The sequence below is a fragment of the Eumetopias jubatus genome, unplaced genomic scaffold (genome assembly GCF_037043125.1).
Source record: "Eumetopias jubatus isolate StellerSeaLion01/CBP00866 unplaced genomic scaffold, mEumJub1_p1.0 scaffold_7, whole genome shotgun sequence".
Taxonomy (NCBI): domain Eukaryota; kingdom Metazoa; phylum Chordata; class Mammalia; order Carnivora; family Otariidae; genus Eumetopias; species Eumetopias jubatus.
This window is the reverse complement of record NW_028274813.1, coordinates 9,382,153-9,407,779: the sequence shown is the minus strand read 5'-3', so window position 1 is coordinate 9,407,779 and position 25,627 is coordinate 9,382,153. Positions and strand designations below refer to the sequence as shown.

Below are 25,627 nucleotides of genomic sequence, written 5' to 3'. Positions count from 1 at the left end.
GAATCTGTCCACATTCAATCATGAAGCAAATGTAATGAAATCCGCACAAGTTTTCATAGAAGAGGAAGACACAACTGGTGTGTGTGAACTCGCAGTTTCCAAACCATTCACGAGGAAGCCCCGCACACCCGCTCCCAGGAGGGCTGGCCAGCCTGTGGACAAGAGAGACTTGGCCTTCTGCACCCACGATGTGGGCATCTTGAGTTTCTGGATTGCAGGGATGCCCGGGAGGGGGGCCATGTGAGGCAGCTGTGGTCGATGCTGCGTTGGCCACAAAACCGCTCTGATTTCAACTTCAGCTGCAAAAAGTCTCCCTGAAGCTGATGAATGGTCCTGCCCGGTCCGCAGGGGGATGCAACAGATCACTCCCCCCGCCCCCGGTTCTCTGTGGAGGCGGGTCTCGGGACTGGGACAGAGATCAGGACATCACGGCCAGCCTGAGCTCCAATGTCCTCGCTCCTGGTCCTTGCCTCTCACGATGCTAATTTGCTAAAGCTGGGAGTCTGAGCTGGTACAGCGGGTTAGAAGCATGTGCTCTGGAGTTAGACTGTCTAGGTTCAAGTTCAAATCCCTGCCTCCACCTGGAGGGTGCATAACCACAGGCAAGTCTTCAACTCATGAGTGCCTCAGTTTCCCCATCTATAAAAGGGGATCATGGCCGTGCTCCCCCCCCGCCCCCCCGCTGAGGTTTGTCCAGCACTCAGCACATTGCATGCCAGGTAAATAACAACCGGACTGTGTCGGTTTGAAGGTGAACATGTAGCTCTTTCACCTGGGGTCCTGATACCACCACCTTCTCTGAAGTGGGCCTGTTTCTCAATAGAGGGAACAGTCCACATTTCCTTCTTGGTGCAAGACGGGATAAGTGCCCTCTACCTTTCCCCTGCTCTGCTGGGCCACAGCTGCTCCCGGCCGAACCAGGTGGGTTTCGTGGGCCTCGTCCCAGGGCACCCCACCACTCCGAGGGCTGGGTTGGAGCAGGTCAGGTGTGTGTGCCTGCTTCTTCCTACAGAACACATAGTAAGTGCAAAAACAGCAACCGTGTGAATGCTCCCTTACGAACAAAAGTCTTGAGTCAGAAATTCCACACTTCCTTTCATTGATTGCGGTTAGTCACAGCTTGACTGTAATTGAGAAGACACTGGAACCAGGTGGGTCAGAGAGTTCACAGGGAGGTGGTCAGCCTCCTGCCTCGGGACAGGCTTCCTGACACACAGCCGGGCGCAGGCAAGAAGCTCTCGTGATGGGACAGAGGCAGGGCTTTCTAGGCTTTCCCTCCCGAGTTTGTCCTCTTTGAGAACTGGCTTTGGCAGGTGCTATGCTAAGCACTTGTTAAGCTTTCATGGGTTCATTCCTGTTGTGCATACAGCTGAGGTTTAAAGCACCTCTCCCAGGACCACGCAGGTAGCAAGGAGAGAACGCTGGACCTGCGCCCAGGCAGTCTGACCCGAAAGCCCCTGCCCTTGACCCCTGTGCTCGCCACCTCGACCTGTGCTGAGGTGGACAGTCCTAAAGAGGAAGCACGTTCCCTCTGGGCAAAGGTGGTCACTACAGCGGAATCTGGGCTGCTACGAGGCTCAGTGAGCCCTGAAGACTATGTGCCTTGTTTCTACCCACACAAACGTATTTTTGCAGATGGGCAAGCATTAGAAGGAAGAGAAAAAATAGAACAACAATGCAGACTGGAGGTGGGATCTGGGTAGTTCTTCTTTTAGACATTTCCCCTAATGGTGCTAATGTGGAGCTAACCCAGTGAGTTAATAAGTAAAGACAGGAGTGGGGGAGGATGTGAATCCTTATTTGGAAATCTCTCTGTCCATAAGTCAGACCTCCTGAGTGTGTACACGGGTGGGAGGAAGGCAAACGCAATCTGACTGCACGCTGTGTCTGGGTGGGAAGCCACGCCACCCTCCCAGGATGGGCATTGTCTGCTGGGTCTCCCCAGAACCCCATCAACTCTACGCTGAAGAACTTTCCCTCTGACCTAACTCTCCCTGCTCTGGTCTCAGGAAGTCCACCCCATATCTCACCACTGGGCAAGGGAATGGCAAACTCAAAGCCAATCCACCTCTGGTCTTAGTTACCCTCTGACTCATCGTTTGATCCTGGGGATGTTGGGGGTGGGGGGAGTGAAATCTCTCCAGGCCTCAGTTTCCTCATCTGGAAAATGGGTACAAGCACCCAACTTACGTATTACACCCAGGGAACTCAGGTTACCAAAGATCCAGGGAAACCAAAGTGAGTGTACTTAAGGCTTAGCTTGATTCGCGCCCCCCACCCCCCCAGGCAAGGGAGCTCCAAGTGGTGAGGCTCCGAGGCACACAGGGCACCTGGACAGTCCATGTCTTAGCCAAACGCTGCTTACCGAGTAGAGTCTCCAGCGGGCCACCAGCTCGTCCTCGGTCCCCGCCTTCGCTGCGGGTTCCAGGCCCTCCTTGGCCAGCCTCTGGAGGTCCTTCCTGAACTCTCCCAGCTCGGCTTCCAGCTGCCGCCACTGCTGCTCACTGGCCCCCATGGACCTGAGCTGGCCCTGCAGCCGCTCCTCCTCCTCCTCCCAGAGGACGCGCATCTTCTCCAGAGCTCTGCGCATATCCTCCAGTCCCTCGGTGATCCTCTCTGCACCCAGGGGAGAGGTGTTCTGGATGACGCCCACAGCCTGTTCCTCCAGCCTCCTCAAGGACTTCTCACCCCGGGGAAAATCACTGGCGATGTCCTAAAGGGGGCGGGGGGGTGGGGGCAGGACAGAGAAACATATGAGGGGAGAGAGAAAACATCGGCTGCATTTTCCCGAGCCCCGGGGAAGGTCATGCTAAACACCCATCCCTGATTCCCAGGTTAGGGTCCGGGGCGCCTTTCCAAGGAGTGGACTGTCTGCCTTCGTAGCACTGACTCATAAGGTGAGGACAGAATTCCCTTCCCGCGTCTTTTATAGCCATTTGATTAAGTCAAGGAGAAAATCTCTATTGGGTCTTTCTGTCTTCAACCCTCTCTGACGTTTGTTGATCTTCCTTTTTACCGAGGACGGAGGCAGCCTCAGGCCCGGAGCCTTCGGCGGGCAGAAGTATGGAGCCAAAGAGAGCCTAGTGACCCCATTTGGTTTCATTATATTTATTTTATGGTTCTCTGCAAATTAGGAGTGAGTGCTGGTTTTCCATTCATGACAATGATGTAAATTTTCCCTTCAAATAAAATATTCATCCACTTTTAATTAAAAAAATTTATATAAACACCTTTAAATCTATTTTGTTTGAAAGTGCCTTCAAAATATTTCACTTTTTTATCGAAGTGTCAACGCATGGAGTCAAGTATATAGATCCTAAGCACTACTGTTCAGATGGTTTTGAGAAACATTCACACCCGTGTAGTCCATACTGTGATCAAAATGCAGAGCATTTCTAATACCCCAAAGGCTTCTAGAACTCCACATATCTGAAATCATAGAATATATTAGCTTTGGAACCTGGCGTCTTTCAGCAAAATGCCCTTCAGATTCTTCCATGTTGTTGTATATATTAGTACTTTATTTTTTTTATTGTGAGTAGTATTCATATATATGTGTGTGTGTATATGCATATATATGTATCTCCTGTTCATATGTATATTCACATATACATATATCTCTCCTGTTCCACGATATGTTTATCCACTACTCTGCTGATTAAAATCTGAGTTTGCTTTCAATTTGGAACTATTACAAATACGGTCTGATGAACATTCTCATACTAGTCATGTAAGATGTTTTTGGGTCATTGTTCATTGGTTTTTTTAAAAAAGAGTCACCTTAAGTACAAATATGAAATAAATGGTACAGGGGCTGTATATCTGTGGCAAAACTTATAACGTGGTCCTTGAATTACTGACGGTAATTAACACTCCCTTTACAGAGGACGTCAGAAGCTCATTCAAGGTCACAGCCATTCAGGAAGGCCAGAGTGGACCAAGCCTCTCACCACCATAGGCCTGATGCCTACGCCAGGGTTCCTTACCTGAGGCACACTGACACCTGCAGTGAGGTCACTCCACTCCACTGTGGAGGCTGCCCTGTGCGTCACAAGATGCGTCACAGCATCTCCGGCCTCCACCCAATAGATGCCATTAGCATCTCCACCCCCCACTGTAACCACCAAAAGGTATCTTCAGACATGGCTGGAATGTCCCCTACTTGAGACCCACTGGTCCAGACCATGCCGCCCTAGCCTTGGGTTTCCAAATGCCCTGCTGGCTCAGAGATTTCCCAGCCGAAGCCCCAAACATACTGCACTAGATTCCATGCTTCTCATGTGGGGTCTGTGTGCCGTGGATTTTGTTATCTCCCGTGGCCCCCAGCATACCCTATTAAACAAATGACAACACAGAGCCCCCATATCTGAGCATTTCCTCAGTGGCCCCCTCTGACCGAGACACAGCCCAGTTTACCTGCAGCATGGAGAGACCGTGCTGGGTGGACAGTTTGCAGCTCCGTCCCAGGCAGCCGTTCACCTTTTCCACCACCGCATTCAGCCACAGCTGGAACTCATCCACATCTGCCTGGAAATCCTCATGCTCCCGGGTCATCTGCTCCAGCAGACTCACTCTGTCCTGTGGGAGGGGAGGAGAGTCACCACCTAGGAAGGTCCCCCCAGAGTGCCCCTGGCCTTCAAGGCCTGCCTGCGTGTGTGTGTGTGTGTGTGTGTGTGTGTGTGTGTGTGTGATGCAATCAACCCTCTGTCCTTTTGCCGAAGATAAAGACATCCCAGATGCTCTTCTCTACCTTATTAGAGTCAACCAAGAGACTCTTGGTCAAAGCATGTCCACACCGGGCCTGTCAACATGTTTTCCTGCCATATCCTGGGGGTAGCGCTCAAGACGGGGGCATTGTAACAACTCTTGCTACACAAAGCGATCACTGCAGCATTCGCCCAAGTGCCAGGACCGCTCAAGGAACTTGAGGTGCATTATCATCTCATTGAGCTCTCCTGCCCACCCCATCAGCTGACACTATTATTATCCTGGTTTGACAGACGGGGAAACTGAGGCACGGAGCGATGCCTCAGAGAGCACTTGCCCAAGGTCACCAAGATTCAAACCCAGAAGGCAAGACCGGGCCAATGACATTTGTGCCCTGAGCCGGCCGTGTCGGTAGGGCATACAAATAAACAGCAGGCTGCCCCCATTTCCTCACGGGGACGGTGACAATCCCACTCTCGTTCTAACCACACAGGGACAAGATGGTGTCCTGAGGGCAGCTGTCATCGGGAAATAGCAGTGTCCCTGCTATAAGACCTGTGTCCCCAGGGACTCTGTTTCTCAAACATATCTCTGATCACACAGCCTCATTTCTCTAAAGCCCTCCATGGCTCCCCACTGCCCATAGGCCCAGATCTCAGTGCTGCAGCCTATGGGTCAAGGGCAGGGCCCTGCGGTCAACACCCTGGGCTCGGGAGCCCACTGCCCGCAACTTGAACCCTGGCCTGCCTCGTGCCTCAGTCTCTGCATCGGTACATATGGTTAATAATAACAGTCCCCCACCTCACTGGGGCGCAGTGGCAGAGCTCACACAACCCCAGTTGCACTGGGCAACTAGTCAGCACCTAATACCTGTGAGCCTTTGATTCCTGTCACTTGCTGTCCCCTGTGCTCTTGTCACACCCAACAGAGTGGGAGTGGGCAAGTGAGCAGCTCCGCCCAGATACACTGACTTCCAGGCCCCACCTCCTCCGACTTGGCCCGCTGCCCCCAGGCTCAGTAAGCGGCCTTCCCTCTGTCCTGTGCTTTCCTCCTGGCCTTGCCCACGCCTTGTCATCCGCTGCGAGAGCCAAGGGCTCCCGACGCACCGGGCTCTGGTTGACTTCCTCCCCAGGCCCCGCGCAGGGTGGCTCTGTGGATGAACGCTTCCCTAAAGGCAGGAAGAAATCCACATGGAGTGTGGCCAGCAGAGAGAAGTTTTCAAAGGAGAGCCAAGAGCGAAAGAGGGGACTTCCTTTTCATAAGCACATGCTATGTGCCTAAAACCCTGGAACATGACAAGCACAATCTTAATTTTCCCAATGATGCCAAGCCTGCCCATTATGCAGATGTCCAGGCTGATGTTGGGAGGTCATGTAACTCTGGAAGGGCCTTCTAGACAAGATTATAAATGGCCAGTGCCCAATTCCAAAATCACGGCTCTGATCCAGAGGTGGGCTGACTAGACAGTGGATGTTTTCGGCTTTATCCTCCCTGTGGTGTCTGGTGCAGCCAGTTATGTGCTAGGCTGTGGCTCACAAGCTGCCAGAGGCAAACACGTAAAGCAAGCTTGTATTCCAATAAAACTCAAATGTGGACACTGGAATGTGAATTTCGTATCATTTTCACATGTCCTGAAAGATTCTGCTTTTTATTTTCCTCCCTTTAAGGAGGTAAAAGCCATTTTTAGCTCCCAGGCCATACAAAATCAGGAGATGGGGCAGATTTGGCCCACAGGTCCTTGTTTGCTGGCTTCAGCTCTTACTTAGCCAGGGAGCCGGCCATGTCCAGGAGGGCGCTGACCCTCTCCAAAACGGAGTCAAAAGTTCTCAAATGGGAAGTGTGGACAGACATGTGGATTCAGAAAACTTCCCTGCCCTTTGAGAAAGTCCTCACCACACCTGAAAATATGAATATTAATTCATTTAGACCTTTGCAACAACCAGGACAGGGAGGAGAAAATATCCCCATTTTAGAGATGGGGAAACCGAGGCACAGGACCAAGTCCTTCAGTGAAGAGCTGGGAGCCTCCCACTAACGGACAGAGGCTCAGAGCATCACCAGCAGCGCATAGCGGCTGCCTGAATTCCAAACGTGGACCAAGAGACCATGGCCCTCTCCATCATGCCTCCCGTGCTGGCTCCCTCTTCCCGTGGGATTGTCTGCATCCATCAAAACCCTTCCAGAGCTGCCCCTGTCCCCGGGAAAGCCTCATTTCTGAAAGTGGGTTAGGAATAACAAGCAGAGAATAAATGCAGGGCCCCGGTTGACGATGACGGTGATAAATGTTGTAGCGAAGCGAAGTCTTCCCCCGAACGAGCTGGCCAGCGGCCCGGCGTGTGAGCAATGAGGTGCTAGCTGGCGCTTGGGAAACGCAGAGTAAATAAAAGCCTCCATGAGAGTGAGCAGACGCTGGGAGCCCAGCACAGCAGGCGTCCAGACCCACTCTGTGCCAGGCAGAGCGATCACAGAGCACAATTCAGCCTCGGCCAGGCCGGCCCCGCTGCAGGATGACAGGGGTGACAAATGGGGGAGACCGAGCAATTAAACCATTGGTGGCAGGCAGAGTTGTCAGGAATGTCAAAACCCAACCAATTAACAAGGGCGGCGTGGATTGATGCCTCTGCAAGCCTGCGCCAACCGCTTTGATTCATGGCCCAGATGCCAGACGGACACGCCCCCTTTGAGAGCCGCCTTGGGAAGCGGCGGGGGGGGGGGGGGGGGCGATGCTGCTGGGCGCCTGGCCCTTTCACAAAACATAATTGGTGGATTAAAAATAAAACTCATAGTAAACAAGCAGGACCCCACTGGCAACCAGCCTGCTCTATTCTTGACTCTTGAGGTCTGGAGTTGACAACATGCCATTGCTCACCCCAGAGCTTGGCCAGCAGATGGAGTCCTGGGACCTCCCTCCAGGGGGTGGCCACAAAGGCCACAGTCCAGAGGTGGCCCCCACAGTGCCTCAGTGCTCCTGTCCCCCGCAACACCAGTGGCTTTGCTAATGAGTATTTCGGAAGTCAAATATGGATTTTCAGGGGATGAAAACTATGGCCTGCTAACTAGCTTGAGAAAGGTTGAAATGGACTCTTCACTGGGGAAAGGCAAGGTATTAATGCAAAGCATGTCCGCTACAGGCTGAGTTGTGACCCCCCGATTCATAGGTTGAAGCCCTAACCCCCAACGTGTTGGTATTTGGAGGTGGGGCCGTTGAGACAGGGATCACTGGAGGTCACGAGGGTGGGGTCCCCAGGATGGGGTCGGTGCCCTTAAGAGAAGAGACAGCAGAAGCTTACTGCCCCCTCTCTCTGCCATGAGAGCAAGAAGGCAGCCATCCACAAACCAAGAAAAGGCCGCTCACCAGGCGCTGAATCTGCCAATACCTTGATCTTGGACTTCACAGCCTACAAAACCATGAGAAATACACTTGTGTTCTGGTGTTCTGGTACGGCAGCCTGAGCGGACTAGAACAATGCCACGGAGACCCACCCTGAGCACAGGCCTGGCTCCCTGGGGATTCTGACACGGCCCTTGTGCTGTCCCTGGGCTAGGAGCGTTTCAGCGGCCCACCCTGGGATGGCTTTCTTATCTGCCTTGGGAAAGCCTTCCACGCAAGGTGAGGTCTTTGTCCAATGTCCAAGGCAGGTGCCCAGGAGGCATGTGGACCACGAAGGATCTTCAGGGGCCCCAGGACATGCAGCGTTCCCCACCTTGCTTAGGATAGAGCTCGGGCATTTTCCTGTTGTCTAGGGCTGGAAGGCTGGGCTGTGTCCCGGGGCTTGGTGTGTGTTGGGGGGCTATATCCCATTTCACTAATGAGGACCTTGGGGTTGGAAGTTAAATCTCTTACTAAGGACAGTGCCAAAGTTTGATTTGCTCGGTAAATTCTCAGTCTTCGGAAGCTCACGCCCCCCTCTAGAATCTGAAGGAAGCTATAGCTCTTCTCCCCAGCAAAATGCACTCATACAGGTTTGCATATGACTTCAGAGGGCTCGCAGGGGCCTGCCCCGGCCCCTCCCTACCCGGCACCTCTGGTCTGCTATGGCCCAGTCTGGGGGAGACAAGCAGCCGCTCCACGGCTCACCAGCCCCTCCCCGTCCATGGGCTGACAGGGCCCCCCCCCCCGCCCCGTGAGTAGGAACAGAGCAGAGCTCCCAAGGCTCTGGTGGCCAGGAAGAGAAAATCCAGTGTCTGTGAGCTTCAGCCAACAGCTGGAAAAGCCAAACTGAATTTACTTCTCCACGCAGGATCAGGTCACCCTGCAAACACAGGAGCCCCCATGCTCCTGCCCTGCAGACCCTGCTAGCTGATCTCTGCCTCCTGGAAACCCCCCAGGAAGCACGGTGCTCCCTCCTCCAGGGGCTCCAAACCTCCCACTCACTGCTGCCTTCCCCTTTCTCCGCGTGACCCTCCCTGATGGGCACGGGGCCAGGACCTGAGGCACCACTGAGGGTAGAGCCTACCTCGAGCATCGCCTAGAACCTTCTGAGTCTTTCTAGTGGGACATCTAAGTGGGCCTGCCACTTAGATGTTTGTTTAAGTCTGCAAAATGGGCCCAGTCAAACCTGCTCTATCTACCACACGAGAAGGCTGCGAGGACCAAATGAGCCCAAAGACATGAAGAGACTCAGATGTCGCCAAGAAGAATCGTGCTTTATGATCTTTTGGATCCAGTGAGGGGAGGGTCCCCCAGAGTGACCTTGAGGATCTCTAAGGTGACCATTTCCACACGTGGGCCAGGACTGGTGCTCACCTGGGGCCCCTGGCACGCCCCCTCCACACATGCGCGCGCACACATACGCACACACGTGTACACACGCACACCCCCACACCCCCACAGGCCTAACTACTTTCCATTTCCTGTCCTCTGCATGCTGCAAAGGCTCTCCGCTGATTGACAGGAGCACTTGTTTCCTCTAAAGTCACAACAAGAGGCCACGGGGGCAGGAACCTTCTCCGCCTGGGCCCCAGGGGCAGACCTGGAGAATCATGGTCCTTGCCACCGCTCAGGATGTGGGAAGGGCCGACTGGCTACACATATGAGAGGCAGGCTCCCTACCCACGCTGCCCCTCCATTCTGGCCTGGACACCGCTGCCCCACAACCTCCTGTCCCTTCCCTCCGGGACCTTGGGAACTCTGTGCCACCAGGCTGAAGGGCGGGGCTCTCATTCATTCAACAAACAGCTCCGGGCACCTGCTGTGTCTCAAGCTCCATGGTGGTTGCTATTTATTCTCATTGCTATTGAGAGTAGAGGTAAATTTCTATTGGGAGGCCATCTGGCAGTTTTCAAAGGGCTCACTTGTGAAACTCATTCAGTCCTCAGCCTGGTGGCAGGAGCCTGGTGGCAGGAGCCTGGTGGCAGGAGCCTGGTGGCAGGTAGGGTGAGCTTCCCCGAGGCCATGCAGCTGGGAAGCAGCAGAGCCTGGCTTGAACCCAGGTCCCTCCCCAAGCATTCAGGGACCTCAGCCCTGTTCTTTTTTTTTTTTAATTCTTTTTTCTTTTTAAAGATTTTTTATTTATTTATTTGACAGAGAGAGACACAGCAAGAGAGGGAACACAAGCAGGGGGAGTGGGAGAGGGAGAAGCAGGCTTCCTGCTGAGCAGGGAGCCCGATGTGGGGCTCGATCCCAGGACCCTGGGATCATGACCTGAGCCGAAGGCAGACGCTTGACGACTGAGCCCCCCAGGCGCCCCCCTCAGTCCTGTTCTTGTCAGTGCATTCCAGGATCCCTCCCTCTTCGTTATAGGCCTGTTGCCCTTCAACTGTAATCAGGAAGGACCCAGCAATATGGTGGGCTAGAAAGCCTGAACACCCTTCCATGCCCGACAGCCAAAAATGCTGCACAAAATTTAACAAGCGTTGTTTAAACGCAGGCCTGTGTGTGCACACACCAAAGGAAGAGACATCGAGTGGACCACAAGCAAAGATTAGAGACTGCTAAACTCACAGGTGTGCGTGAGGTTGTCTTGGGTTTAGTGCTCAGGCTGGTGGAGGAAGTAAGACTTTGGGCCCAGAGGAGGCAATGCCAAATGTCAGAACCCTCAAGGGCGAACTAGAAAAATCTCCCCATATGCAAAATACAAGAAAGAAGAAGTCTGGGTTTCAGCTTGGGCTCTGGGATATAAATAAAACCAAAACAAATGAGAAAAACAATCACCTTTCAGAGTACGGAGCCAGGGGCCTCTCACATAATTTTGGCTTGGGGTTCAAGTTTAGAAACGGGAACTCCCCAGCAAACACACTGATATGAACAGAGGACTCATGAAGGTGTGACTTCCTGGCGGAGCCTGGCTGAAGCAAACACAGGCCACTCGGAGGGCCAGGCCCCAGCCACAGGGATCTACAGATAGAGTGCTGCTCGGGACGAGCTCACACCTCTAAACTACAAAGGCCCCAAGGAAATCATTCATCCCATCAGGAGACCCAATGGATGTCAGGTCAGGCTCTGGACTTCAGCTACCTGAACAATCTGATGGAGACTGTAAACTATGTATACTTAGAATGCTTACAGATGGAGCCCGTATCTGGAAGGAGGGCAAAATTTATACAAGGAGAGAAAGAACAATGGAGGTAATTAAAAAAAAGAAAAATTAGAATTTCTCTAAAAAATACTCATAATTGAAATTGGTAACTCAACAGACTGGTTAAAAATCAAAAATATATGGGCCCATTGGACTCCGTGCTCAGCAGGAAGTCCGCTTGAGATGCTCCCTCTGCCTCTCCCTCTGCCCCTCCCCCTGCTCGCACACTTTCAATAAATAAATAAATAAATAAGATCTGTAAAAAGATAGTCAAGGATATAATGAGGTGTGGGTATGGGGACAAAGAATGGGCAGAAGGGTGGGGGAAGGTCAAAAGCGAGCAGAGAAGGAAGGGCTAGGGTGGTAGAAGGGAAGGGGGGGGAAGGAGAGAAGCCGGGCAAGGGCGAGCATCACACCATCAGTCAGTGTACACGTGCTAAGCACCACATGTGTACTCAGCGCTGGGCGGCACCAGGTGTATGGACGGTACACATAAGCTGATGGGTGGCTGAAGGCGGAGGGGTGGGTGGGTGAGTAGATGGAAGGCAGATGTGTGGTAGTGAGGTGGGTGGGCGAGTGCGTGGACAGTGGGTGAACAGGAGCTTGGTTAGGCTGGTGGGAGATGGCTGGATGAGTGACAGATGGCTGGGAGGGTGGGTACAGAGAGATGGCTGGGGGGGATGGGGATGGGTAGTGGGGGGGATAGTGAATGGCAGATTGGGTAGTTCAGTGGGGAGACAGATGGGGAGTGGGTAGGAGGGCGAGCACGTGGATGCATGGTGGTGGCCGCGGGGTGACTGGGTGTTGGGTGCATGCACAGTAGATGGCAAGTACGGGGCGGGGGTAGCTATTTAGGGAGCGAATGTGTAGCTGCATGGGTAAACAGTGGCAGATAACTGGATGCAGGGGTGAAGCTAGAGCCCACCCCACCTCACGCACCTGGGCTTTGGCCTTCACCACACCGTACTCAGCCTTCATCCTCTTCTGGGCATCTTCGTCCACACTGGGGTCCCCGATCCTGTTGAACAGGGAGGCCGCCTCCTCCAGCAGCCGGTCCAGGAGTACGGCCTGGTTGCCCACGTTGTGCAGCAGCACCTGGGCGTGGCTCAGCTGCCACTGCTTCTCCTTCAGGCCCACCTGCAGCTCCACGGGGGCCTCCAGCACCACCATCATCTTCTGGAACCAGCGGTAGAACTCGTCTCGAGCCAGCAGGTACTCGCTCCAGTGTAGCCACACCCACTCGATGCGGCTGCAGACAGAGAGCGTGGGGCCATGATTCCCCATGTCTAATAATGTCCGGAGTGCAGCAGTGTCTGGGGGCTTGTCCCCGGCTCAGGGGAACAGAAGGCTGGGGGCCTGTGTGTGGGTTCCAGAGGTGCCATGAGCTTGCTGCCTCTCCCTGCCTCTTCGCCCACCTCAGTTTCCCTGTCTGTAACATGGAGATGGCCCCATCTATCCAGCCCACATCAAACCACTTTGGAATTCTAGCAGACAGCACTGGGCCAAGTCACCCCAGCCCTCAACATTCTGGGTTTCAGAAAGATGAAGGGGATGCTGGCGGCTCCCGTGTACCGAGGGCCTACTGTGCCTTGCCCTTGACATTTGTTATCCTCTGCCATCTTCTCGACCACCTTCAAGGAACACTTGATGACATCCCTTATCCAGATGAGGAGGCTGGCCGCTCAGAGAGGTCAAGTAACTTTCCCAAGACCGCACAGCAAGTAACCAGCAGAGCAAGGGGCAATCTCAGGTCTGTCTAACCCCCATCCCTCCTTGGCTCCCAGGTCTAGGCAGAGAATCTAGGCTGAATTGCTGGCAAGGCAATTTTCACTCCAGAGCCACTCTGCCATTCTGCTGGAGGACGAACACATGGCAAGTCTACTAAGAACTAATTGTTGGCAAAGCACGAGGGGACTCCCACTGTCTACTGTCATCATTAAGCTTGAGTATAATTAGAAAGGGGCAGGTGGCACTGGCCAAAATCCCAAGAGAACACTCTATTCCCGGCGATCCCAGGACTGGAGAAATGTCCCTTGGGCAGAGGCCCCAGGACAGTGTGGTGGCAGCCAAGGAGGGTCCCCAGCAGCTGCAAAGGCCTGCCAGGGTCCCCAGCCACCCTACCTGTGACAGTGAGTCATGTAGGTGACCGTCTCCTCCCATTGGGCTTTGATGTCCTTCAGCTGGGCCAGGATCTCGGGCTTCTGGTCCTCACGGCAACACGCCAGGAGGGTTTCAGCCACCCGGAGCACCAGGTCCACCTTCACGCGCCCCTCCGGCTCTAGCTGGCATAGTTTCTGTCGTGGACACAAAAGCCAGTTTCCAGGGGTCAGACAAAATACAAGCGGGCAGAGCCTTGGCAAGACAGTGGCATGTTGGCAAGAGCCAGGACTTGGAGGCCAGAGGGGCTGGGGTTCTCATTGTGGCTCCTGCATCCTTCTCCCGTGACTGTGGGCAGCCAGCTAACGGCCTTGAGGTTGGAAGCAGGGGGCCTCGGAGATGAGCGCACCACCACAGAGCTGATGATGTAACTTCCTTCCCTTCCCTACTTGGCCGCTTCCAGCTCTGTGAACTCAGACAGGTTGCATTATCAGCAGCCTGGCACCCTGGACTTGGTTTTCTCATTTGTAAAATGGGATCATTCATAGTACCTAGCTCCCAGATTTTTTTTTTTTTTTCAGTATGAAATGAGAAAATGCAAGGTGCATGTCACAGTGTGTGGGGCTGTGAGAATCTGCCTCGCAGGTGTACTGACGGGAGTGGGCTTGACCCAGGGCTGCTCCCTCCAGTGACCAAGCAGAAACACCAAGGCAGACCTGTTCCTACGGGCTTTTGGGCTCCTCTGATGGGTGACTGGTCCAGGAGGCTCCACGGCCTTGCCAGACTCCCTTAAATCCACACCGCAGTCCCAGACGCTCCCTGATCTCCTGGATTGGGGGGTCAGACCTGTATCAGACTGACCTCACCTCCCCAGCCTCATGGGGCTCCCAACTCATTTTCTCTCACAGATGTTTCCCTATCAAACATCTTGAGCTTTATAAAAAAAAAAATTTTTTTTAAGTTAAATTCAATTTAAGGAACATATAGTGTATTATTAGTTTCAGAGGTAGAGTTTAGTGATTCATCAGTTGCATTTAACACCCAGTGCTCATTGCATCACGTGCCCTCCTTAACGCCCATCACCCGGTTACCCGTTCCCCCACCCACCTCCCCTCCAGCAACCCTCAGTTTGTTTCCTATGATTAAGAGTCTCTCATGGTTTGTCTCTGTTTTCTTCTTATTTTCTTTTTCCTTCCCTTCCCCTATGTTCACCTGTTTTGTTTCTTAAATTCCACATATGAGTGAGATCATATGATAATTATCTTTCTCTGATTGACTTATTTCGCTTAGCATAATACCCTCTAGTTCCACCCACATTGTTGCAAATGGCAAGATTTCACTTTTCTGATGGCTGAGTAATATTCCATTGTATATATATTACCACATCTTCTTTATCCGTTCATCTGTCGATGGACATCTTGGCTCTTTCCACAGTTTGGCTACTGTGGACATTGCTGCTATAAACACTGGGGTGCATGTGCCCCTTCAGATCACTACATTTGTATCTTTACAGTAAATACCTGGTAGTGCAATTACTGGGTCATATGGTAGCTCTATTTTTGACTTTTTGAGGAAGCTTCCAGAGTGGCTGCACCAGCCTGCATTCCCACCAACAGTGTAGGAGGGCTCCCCTTTCTCCGCATCCCCGCCAACATCTGTCGTTTCCTGACTTGTTAATTCTAGCCATTCTGACGGGTGTGAGGTGGTATCTCATTGAGGTTTTGATTTGGATTTCCCTGATGCCGAGCGATGTTGAGCACTTTTTCATGTGTCTGTTGGCCATTTGGATGTCTTCTTTGGAGAAGTGTCTGGGCATGTCTTCTGCCCATTTCTTGACTGGATTTTGTTTTTTTGGGTGTTGAGTTTGATAAGTTCTTTTAGATTTTGGATACTAGCCCTTTATCTGATAAGACACTTGCAAATATCTTCTCCTACTCTGTAGGCTGTCTTTTGGTTTTGTGGACTGTTTCCTTTGCTGTGCAGCAGCTTTTTATCTCGATGACGTCCCAACAGTTCCATTCTGCCTTTGTTTCTCTTGCCTCTGGAGACCTGTCTAGCAAGAAGTTGAGCAGCCGAGGTCACTGAGGTTGCTGCCTGTGTTCTCCTCTAGGATTCTGATGGACTCCTGTCTCACATTTAGGTCTTTCATCCATTTTGAGTCTATTTTTGTGTGTGGTGTAAGGAAACGGTCCAGTTTCATTCTTCTGCATGTGGGGGCTGTCCAATTTTCCCAACACCATTTGTTGAAGAGACTGTCTTTCTTCCATTGGACATTCTTCCCTGCTTTGTCGAAGATTAGTTGACCATAGAGTTGAGGGTCCATTTCTGGGCTCTCGATTCTGTTCCATTGATCTATGTGTCTGTTTTTGTGCCAGTACCATACTGTCTTCATGATTACAGCTTTGTAATAGAGCTGGAAGTCTGGAATTGTGATGCCTCCAGCTTTGGTTTCCTTTTTCAACATTACTTTGGCTATTTGGGGTCTTTTCTGGTCCCATACACAGTTTAGGATTGTTTGTTCCAGCTCTGTGAAAAAATCATGATGGTATTTTGATAGGGATTGCCTTGGTAGCATCGACGTTTTAACAATATTTATTCTTCCAATCCATGAGCATGGAATGTTTTTCTATGTCTTTGTGTCTTCCTCAATTTCTTTCATAAGTGTTCTATAGTTTTTAGAGTACACATCCTTTACCTCTTTGGTGAGGCTTATTCCTCGGTATCTTATGGTTTTTGGTGCATTGCATGTAATGGGATCCATATAATTTGGTGCAACGCATATAAATACATGATTTCTCTCTCTTCTGCTTCATTGTTAGTATACAGAAATGCAACCGACTTCTGTGCATTGATTTTATATCTTGCGACTTTGCTGAATTCCTGTAGCAGTTCTAGCAATTTTTTTGCTGGAGGCTTTTGGGTTTTCCACATAGAGTATCATGTCATCTGCAAAGAGTGAAAGAGTGATTTCTTCTTTGCCAATTTGGGCGTCTTTTGTTTCTTTTTGTTGTCTGATGCTGAGGCTAGGACTTCCAGTACTAAAACATCTTGAGCTTTTAATCTCATCTTGGCATTGGCCTCTTGGAGGACCCAGACTAAGACACCATGTCTAGCAACTAGTACGCCTCTGATTAACATCAGCTCTTCTCCTTATTGATTGGTATTACCTACTTCTTTGGCCACTAAAGCGTGGTCTCTGCAGTAGAAGTACAACTGGATTCCAATGCCAAAGCCACTCCTTCCTACCTGAGTGACCTTCATCATGGTACTTAGATTCTCCAGGCCTGTGAAATGTGGGCCTTATGCCACCCAGGGTCCTGGTCACATTCCCTGATGCAGGGAGAGCCCCAGGGCACACCGCCTGGCCACGTTCCACTGTCAGCCACTAACGAACTGTCCACTGTCAGTACTGTCTTTTCCCACCTTTGATCCCTGTTCACTGACAGCACATTTGCTTACAGCTCCAGCTCTGTTGCCCAGCCTGTCTCCCTGGGGGCTGGCAGCCAGCCTTCTCAGTATGAAATCCCAGGGGGCTGGCCGTCTCTGACCCTTCTCTGTGGTTGGCACCGGGACCAGCTGGGGGGAGCCAGATGCCACTTCACTGATAGCTGTCACTGGATCACTCTGGGCCTCCCTTTCGCACCCTGAGATAGTGATAACAATCCCCACTTTGTCTACCTCATAGGGTTATACCATTAATTTTCAAAAATACAGTTACTTAAAACATTGATGGGTTAGTATACTTTGTAAACGGTTGAGCTATGCTGTAGATCCTTTTCCAACATGTGCAAATGGGCAGTGGCGTCAATCCTTGTCACTTCATAGGAGAATGGTTACCGATGATGATGATGATGATGATAGAGAGGGGCTTCCCCTCCTCCCTGTGTTATCAAAGAGAGACATTAAACAAGCTCCTTCCACAGGCTGTCTCTGTGGTCTATGAGTGTGGGGGTGGGGAGATGGGGAGAATGGAGAGCAGGGAGCTACCCCAAGAGGGGGAGAGAGGTTTCGTTTGCTTTTGGGCCCGGCCAAGCAGTGGGATACAGCAGGGCCCCAGAGGGTCATGGCTGCAGCAAGAACCCAACAGAGACACCGAGTCCCGCTCAGCAGCGGGGAGCAATGTGGAAGACAAAGATACTCTAGTGATTAGTGTGGACTAAAGATCCAAGGGCCCCTGCGGTTTGTTCTGGGCCGAGCGAGATTACCCACGCCCTGCACAGAACATTTCACATCACTCAGGAGCAGGGGTCCCACGGTGAGGCTCAGGATTTCTTACCATCCCATGAGCTTGACTCTGATGAAGGACCTGAGATTTCTGACCCCCGGCGTCGAGGAGGAGACAGAATGCGCACACCCCAAGCTCACAAGAGAGGTGCCACGGTAACGGCAGTTTTATAGACAAGGGCACTGGGAACCCACAGAAACCTGGAGCTTTGGGGGACAGTTCTCTGCAGCAGTTGGAGTGGCCTCCCCATACCTGCTGCCCAAATGAGGCTCTGTCAGTATCTAGCTCCATAAACCCAGGGAGCCAACAGTTGTGGGGGAAGACACTGAGCTCAGTCTCTCTGTCACCCCCAGAGACAGCAAACCAGCCAGGCCTGGAAAGTCCCCTTGAGGACCACGGCCCTTTTCCCACAGCCTAGTGTCTTGACGGTGTGACCTCCCCTAGGCCTCTGGCCCTTTGCTCTCCTGCCGCCCCTGCTCAGCCAGGTGCAGGATGGACGGAGAGGACACGGCAGACCCCCTGATCCACTGCCCTTTGCAGGGGAGTGAGTCTGTGGCTTCCCTACCAAAGAGAGGAGAGGCCAGGCCCAAAGGCGGACAGAACACCAAGCCCTTCCTGGCCCAAAGCAGAAACCTCTGCCCCTAAACCAAAATAGCAACCAATGGGATATTCACTGCTGGCCTGGGGCCAGGAGGCTGGGCCTAAGCCTTTAAGGAGAAGATTCCACCTTCCTTCACCGCTGTCATGATTACACTCTCTTGCTGGTGGGAGGTTCTTTTATAGCTGATGGAGGGCAAGATCCAGGAGTGCTTGGCAGGAGCGACTAGCCAGCTGGGAAGGGGTACTTGACCTGCAGCCACAGAATGATCCTGCTTGGAAGGAGCCAGTGAGGGCTACAGTCAGGTGGGGGTTGGATGGAGGGAAAACCTCAGGGGAGAGAAGAACAACTAGATCAGGAAGGCTGGAGGAATGGGGTTAGTCAGAGCTTTCCCAGTGCAGCCAAGATGAGGCAGGAACTGCACTGGGTACTATGCTCCGTACCATGCTGGGCACTATGTGCAGTACTGTGCTGGGTACTGAGTTGGGCACTGTGCTGGGTATTATGCTGGGCACTCAGTGGGTACTATACTGGGCATTGTGCTGGACAATGTGTTGAGTACTATGCTTGGTACTGAGTTGGGCACTGTGCTGGGTACTATGCTTAGTACTATGCAGGGTGCGGAGTTGAGCACTGTGCTGGGTATTGCGCGGTACTATTCTGGGTACAATGCTGGGTACCATACTGGGTACTATTCTCAGTACTCTGCTGGGTACTGTGTTGGGCCCTGGGGTCCAGGTTGAACAAATAAGGCCTGGCACTTGCAGGCTGTGGTGGGGTCTGCAGCCAAGAGCACAGAGGACTGCAAACGGGCCACAGACACCGCAAAGTAATGATTGGAGCTCCAAGGAGGAATGTGGGGAAACCCAGGGAGGCTTTTTGAGGAGGTGGCACTGGCACCAACTCTTAGCGACATGGCAGCATCTGCGACAGGGGCTTGAGCAGAGGCAGAGAAGCACAATGTGTCCGGCATTTGGAAGCCAAGTCCTAGGAAATGCATCCTGTCTCCGACCACAGAGGGGGGGCCTGGAAGCCAGCTAGGAAGCAGCTCGGCGGAGGCGAGGCCCCGAGTGCAGGGCCACGGAGGCTGGGAACCAGAGGGCAAAGAGACGAGATGCCGGGACCTGGGGGACCAGCTCCTGGAGGCTCGGGCCCAGGCGGGGAGGGTCGGCATGCACCTATCCCTGCATCGAAACCACGAGAAACCACCTCAGCCACTGGGCCGGCTCTGCCAGGGGGGCCTGCAGTTGGCCAAGGGCCCCAGTAAGTCATTCGCCTCCATGTTCCGTCCCTCCCACCAGGCGGCTACCTCCACGCGCACCTCCACCCCAACAAGCTGAAGCTCCAGGTGCTCCAGAAACTCTCCTGAGGCGCCACGGCCACACGGGGATTCGAACCCCAGCCTGCCAGAGCCCTATTTCCCAGAGCAACACTCTCTCCAGTCTCCCTTCCCAGAAGGCTTCCACCACCATGAGGGTCCTTGAGCTGCACAAGGGGGAGAGGGCTCTTCCTGCACTTTGCAGGAGGACGCGGGACTCACTCCTGGCCACATAGCTATGAGGCATCACAGCGGGATTGGAACTCACATCCTGGCTGCTCTAGCAAACAATTACCAGGAACGCACATCACTGAGCTGGTGGGGGGGGGGGCGCCCACAAGGGAGACCCCCAGGCCCCAGAGAGGGGTCCCATGGATTAGAGAGTTGGAAAAGTCCCTAGCTGCTCCCTTCACCAGATGGCAAGAGCGAAAGGTTTTCTTTCTTACTGCGAAATTGGTTTTGAAATGTCAAAGCCCAGAAAAGAGCATGCCTGAGCCCCGTGGGAGAGCCAGCGGTGAAGGACCCAGGACAGGATGCCTCCGCCTAGGCTCCAAGTCAAGTCTCTGGGCCAGGCAAGGGCTCTTCCTAAGGACCACCCTCGCCTCGGAGGAGGGTAATGACCTGCTGGTGTAAGGGTCCAAGGTGCAAAGGGATGAGTACCCTGAGACAGCGAGTATATATGCAGGGCTGTGGTGCTCCAGGACGGAGAGCATCAGGAGCTGGGGCACGGTGGGGGGGGTGGGGGGGTGCTTCATTTCACAAGCACACCCACGCCCATGCTCAATAAACAGGAGACTCGTGCTTGCTGGGGGTGGGGCGCGGGGGGCGGAGACAGTGCTGGAGCAGCTGAGGCCAGAAAACAGGGTTGTGTAGGGCGTGGCAGACTTTGACACCAGGTGACGTTTGGTTTTCCTTTGGTGGGCAATGGGGAGCCACGGAAGGTTTTAGAGGAGGAGAATAACATCGATAACATCAGGACACCCTGTGTGCTGTGGATTATGTGCATACCTGTCCCCCTTTATGTAGTGAGCCCTGGAGTAAGGTGGACCTCGCCTGCCTCCACTGCCCCAGGCCCCCTCATGGGGATGGCCAGTGATGCTCTGGACTCAGCCCTGGGTTCAAGCGCTGACGAGATCAATTTCTGGAGTTTTGGCTCATCACTGTGTCTAGGAATCACATTTTGTTATTGAAAAGTAGGGACAATAAAACCACATTCACAGGACTTTTGTAAAATTAAACATAAAAGCGGAAAGGGCAGCCCCGAGCATGTAACAGGTGTCAAATGAATGTCGGGTCCCCTCTCTCTGTGATCTGGGAGGACTAATCATTGCATAAATGCCTCCTGGTGGCAATAATAATGCTGCTGATGAGAAAGGCCAAGTCTGACATGGGAAGGGGCTTCAGGCTGCCAACTCCTCTCCAATGGGAGAATCCTTCAACCCCTGACCATCTGAATTTCCAATCCACCATCCCCTGTTGCAGAACAGACGTCCAAACCCCCTGGCTTGCTGTTTCAGGCTGTCACCCTCTGACCCCTAACCACCTCTCTGGCCCTGCCCCCTGCCTCTGCCTGATGCTCGGTGCTACCCCAACACTAGCCTTGTTGGGACTCTGAGCATGCGCTTTGGGCTCTGCCCACCTCCAGGCCTTTCCTGCACTGCTCCCTCTGCCCGGAGGCCCCTCCTCCCCACCCTCACCCCTGCATCCCCCGACCTGACTACCTCCTCTGTATTTTAGCTTCAACAGTAAAGTCACTTGTCCCCAGAGGCTTCCCTTGGGGCCCTGGGTTCTCTGCTCACTTCACCGTCCCATTGGGAGGCCTCTGATCACATGACTTAAAAGTCTTCCCACCTTTCTGCTATGATGGTCACTTGGTGGGCGGGCTTTAACCAGCCCCATCAAGCACTTGTTCTTGGTTGTCCTAGAAAGGTCACGTGGCCCAGGATGGTGAGTGCTCAGATGGCGCCCACCAGGAGGCAGGCGACGTTCACCACTGGGAGAGGCAGGCCCCTCCATGCCTACCCTGCAGGAGCAGGGCTGTATTTAATTAAGGTGTGTGTCGGGAGCAACCTGAGGGCAGGGGACAGGAACGAACCGATTACCTGGGGGTCCCAAGGTCATGGTCCAAGGCCTGAGACAGGGGAGGCTAGTGAAAAATGTGACTCCACCAGAGTCAGGCCAGTGAAGGCATGAGAAGCACCATTCTGAGATAATTAGCACCATCCCTTTCTAGAAGGGAAGTAAATGGAAGCCCAACAGCAAATGACTTGCAGGGACTCACAGAGCCAGCAAGAAGCAGAGGTGGGATTTGAACCCAAGATGTCCAGACTCCATAGCCTGTCCTCACTCAAATCCAGTGAGCTGTTCTATTAAACAGAATGTCCAAGAAACCAGAAAGTATGCTCTCTGCCCCGCCAGGCACAGTTTTATTGTGAATACCCGTCTCTGGTCATTGAGGAGCACGTGACGCTGCAGGGAAGCAGAAAGCTCATCTGACAAGGACTCAGAAAATTCAAATTCCAGGAACATCCCAATGGATGTGACCCGAGAGATGTGTCAGTCCCGGCTTTGCTCACAGATGGGAAACGGAGGCCCAGAAAGGGGTAGGGACTTGGCCAAGGTCACACAGCACTTTAGCACCCTCATGGAGACTATAACCCAGGTCTCTGATTCATGCCCATGTTTTTCCCCCTTGTTCCCTGGCCTGGAGCAGAAATCCTTGGATGGGGGCCCCATAATGCCAGGCCCTGGGCACCAGTTCTTCTAGTAGGCCTAGCACCACAGCCCTGAGCCCTGCCTTGTGGGGAGCAAGGCCAGACCCTGGCCCTGGGGTCACTTCTCACTGGGCAGAACGCCTTCTCCACCCTCCTGAAGGCCCACCTGGACCACCCAGACCTGGCAGGGACCTTAGGCCCAGGGACGCAGGGAAGCAGGAAGACACTGGGGACCCAGCTGGCCGCATGGTGCCTCTGCCAGGACAGAAGAACCAGACGGCCACTGAGAAAGTGTGTCCCCAGGACCAGCAGCAGCGCATCACCCGGAGCATGTTAGTGATGCCGTGATGGGGCCCACTCTGACCTCCTGGATCAGAATCTGCGCTCAAACCCAAATCCACGGGAGATTCCAACACATCAAAGTTTGAGAAACACCCCTTCCATTTAACAGCCCGGAAACCTGAGGCCTGAAGGGAGAGTGACACGGCGAGGCCACGGGGCTACGGAAGCCATGGAAACCACGGCTTCTGCATACCTCGGTCTCCCGCAGCCTGGCCTCCAGGGCCGCCCGGGGCCCCTGGGTGTTGTCGTTGAACTGCAGTCGCTCCTGCATGGCCTTCATCCACTCCCGGGCATCCTCCACGCTCCTGTCGAAGCCCTCCTGGGGTGGCTGAGTCATGGCAGCTGCAGGGGCTGAAGGTAGGACCACATGAGATCAGGCCGGCGGGCGAGAACGTAGGGCGGCGTGGGGGGTGGGGGAGGGGGGACCGACGCTGGGGACAGACCCACACCCCACCAGCGCCCCTCCTGGTGCTCCCACTCGGCTGCACAGTCCTCCAAAGGGCCATGGAGAACAGGTCTCTCCTGTGGCTAAGCAGGGAGAGCGGGCCCAGGGCGCTGGGCTGGCAAAGATTCTCTCTGGCCTCTCAGCTTCCCTGCTTCCCTCTCACCCTACCTGGGGACTCAGGACCAGCCCTCTTCTGTCTCTGTGAGTTGAAGCGCCTCCAAAAGAGAATCCCAAAACACATACAATCTGAGATGTCCATGACGCATAATGATGATCCATGATCTGAATGGATCAAGAAGCCTCAGCTGAAGAAATAATTTTTGGCATCGGCCAAGCCGAGTCCAGCCCCAGAACCTCACCTGAATATTACGATCTCAGGGCTGTGGACGGCCAGGTTAGCAGCGGTCTTATTGCTAGTTTGCCACCAACTTGGGTCCACGGCGGACAATCACTGGTGTTTTTCCCCTGAGCCACAGACCACCTAGCTTGTGGCAGCCACGGACAATCAACTGACCTTGCACTTGAGATGAGCCCCACCTGCTCTGGCCACCTTTGGGGAAGGCCTAGCACCACAGGCCCTGAGCCCTGCCTTGTGGGGAGCAAGGCCAGACCCTGACCCTTGGGTCACTTCTCACTGGGCAGAACCCCTTCTCCACCCTCCTGAAGGCCCACCCGGACCATCCAGACCTGGCAGGGACCTTAGGCCCAGGGACGCAGGGAAGCAGGAAGACACTGGGGACCCCGCTGGCCGCATGGTGCCTCTGCCGGGACAGAAGAACCAGACGGCCACTGAGAAAGTGTGTTCCCAGGACCAGCAGCAGCGCATCACCCGGAGCACGTTAGCGATACCGCGATGGGGCCCACTCTGACCTCCTGGATCAGAATCTGCGCTCAAACCCAAATCCACGGGAGATTCCAACACATCAAAGTTTGAGAAACACCCCTTCCATTTAACAGCCCGGAAACCTGAGGCCTGAAGGGGGAGTGACACGGCTGAGACCATGGAGAGCAGGCCTGGATCCCCCAGCAAAACCAGTCCTCCTCGACGCTGCCCTCCACTCCCTCGCCCTTACCTTTTAGCCACAGACACAGTGGTTCAGATTTTCACCCATAACTTTCTCAGAATCCCATTAAGCCCGGGCAGAACTATTTTGTGTTCCAGTTCTAGTTGTCTCCTTAGGGCAATGATAACCGACTTTGGATTAAAGTTATTTATATCTGCATCTTACGTGAAGGGATTGGGTGTAGCTTATCCTCAACCTCCCACAACGCCTTGCCCAGAGTCAGCCCTCCACCAACGTGGAAACATCCCAGAATTGCTATAAAGTTTAATAACGCACCAGAAAACGAATGTAGCATTGGTTAAAATGGCAAAGCAAAACTAGGAACAACCAAAATGCCCAGTGGTGGGAGATTAGTTAAGGGAAGGATGGTACACTGCATTTCGGGATATTATGCAGCCCACAAAAAGTATGCTTAAAATGAATGGGTGATGGAGAATTCTTATGATATAATGATACCAAAAAATTAGGCAAAATTGTATATTTAGTAGTTACAACTCTACACTAAAAGCAAACAAAATCACAAAAAACTACACTCCTAGGGAAAGGTTGGGCAGTCTTGCCATGACATGTCCACGTGACTGACTGCAGGGCGCATGGCCCGAAGTGGCTCGAGCCACATCGCACGTGACCTCAGGCCTCCCTTCCTGGCACAGTGGCCTTCGAGGCCACTTGGTTAAAGACGATTTGCCTGTGGATGGTGGAAACACACAGTCGGAAGCTTTCGTTTCCTTATTTTTCCACAGGCTCTTTGGGAATTTTCTAGGAAGAGAAACCACCACTTTAAAAATAAAAATTAAATTAAAAAAACTGGTTTGTTGGCCCTTTCTTCTTTTTCTTTTTTTAAAGATTTTATTTATTTATTTATTTGAGACAGAGAGAGAGCATGGGAGAGAGAGAGAGTGCACGCGCGTGCACACAAGCAGGGGGGAAGGGAAGAGGGAGAGGGAGAGGGAGAGGGAGCAGCAGACTCCCCGCTGAGCAGGGAGCCTGATGCCGAGCTCAATCCCAGGGCCCTGGGATCTTGGCCTGAGCCGAAGGCAGACGCTTAACGACTGAGCCTCCCAGGCGCCCCAGGCCCTTTCTTCTTGATCATCAGCTGGCGGTTCAACAAGTGTTGACTGAAGACCTGGGGCTCTGAGCCCCCCACCAGGGCCGGCACGGGGTGGGCTCTGCCCCCAGATTGCACGGGACAGATGCTGTCTGCGAGGGGGACCTGGGCCTGCAAATCAGAGCTCAGTCGCCCACCCTGTTGTTTTCCTTTCAGAGCTGTTTTGATTTTTTTTTCTAACAATTTAATATGTTCCCTGAAGCCACTCCCTGTCTTTGAATACTCCGTTTGTAAAGCACATTAGAATGTGCGGGCGTTTAAATTGGTTCATTGTGTCTTTAATCTCCCGTCTAGCGTCTAGCGTGGGACTTGACTGGCTTCCAAAAGCTAGGCTTTTACGTAACTTTACAAAGCAAGGCATGGGAGGGGCAGAAAGGAGTCTCCCAGAGTTTCTTTTTTTTTTTTTTAAGATTTTTTATTTATTTATTTTTTTTTTTAAAGATTTTATTTATTTATTCATGAGAGAGAGAGAGAGAGGCAGAGGGAGAAGC

General features: G+C 53.0%; 1 protein-coding gene across 4 annotated transcripts in view; it reads right to left on the bottom strand.

The window, feature by feature from the left end:
* The window catches only part of SYNE3 (spectrin repeat containing nuclear envelope family member 3), a 104,703-nt gene that overhangs the window by 47,158 nt on the left and 31,918 nt on the right, over positions 1-25,627 (bottom strand). For 3 of the 4 annotated variants that reach the window (XM_088024463.1, XM_088024464.1, XM_028098983.2), the window contains exons 2-6: positions 22,713-22,870; positions 13,347-13,519; positions 12,165-12,474; positions 4,417-4,578; positions 2,366-2,713 (exon numbers count right to left, since the gene is read on the bottom strand). In XM_088024463.1, the coding sequence (XP_087880589.1) occupies positions 2,366-2,713; positions 4,417-4,578; positions 12,165-12,474; positions 13,347-13,519; positions 22,713-22,856 (1,137 nt within the window). In that variant the 5' untranslated portion in view covers positions 22,857-22,870. The remainder of the gene's footprint in view (positions 1-2,365; positions 2,714-4,416; positions 4,579-12,164; positions 12,475-13,346; positions 13,520-22,712; positions 22,871-25,627) is intronic. The other variant, XM_088024465.1, reaches the window with a different exon arrangement.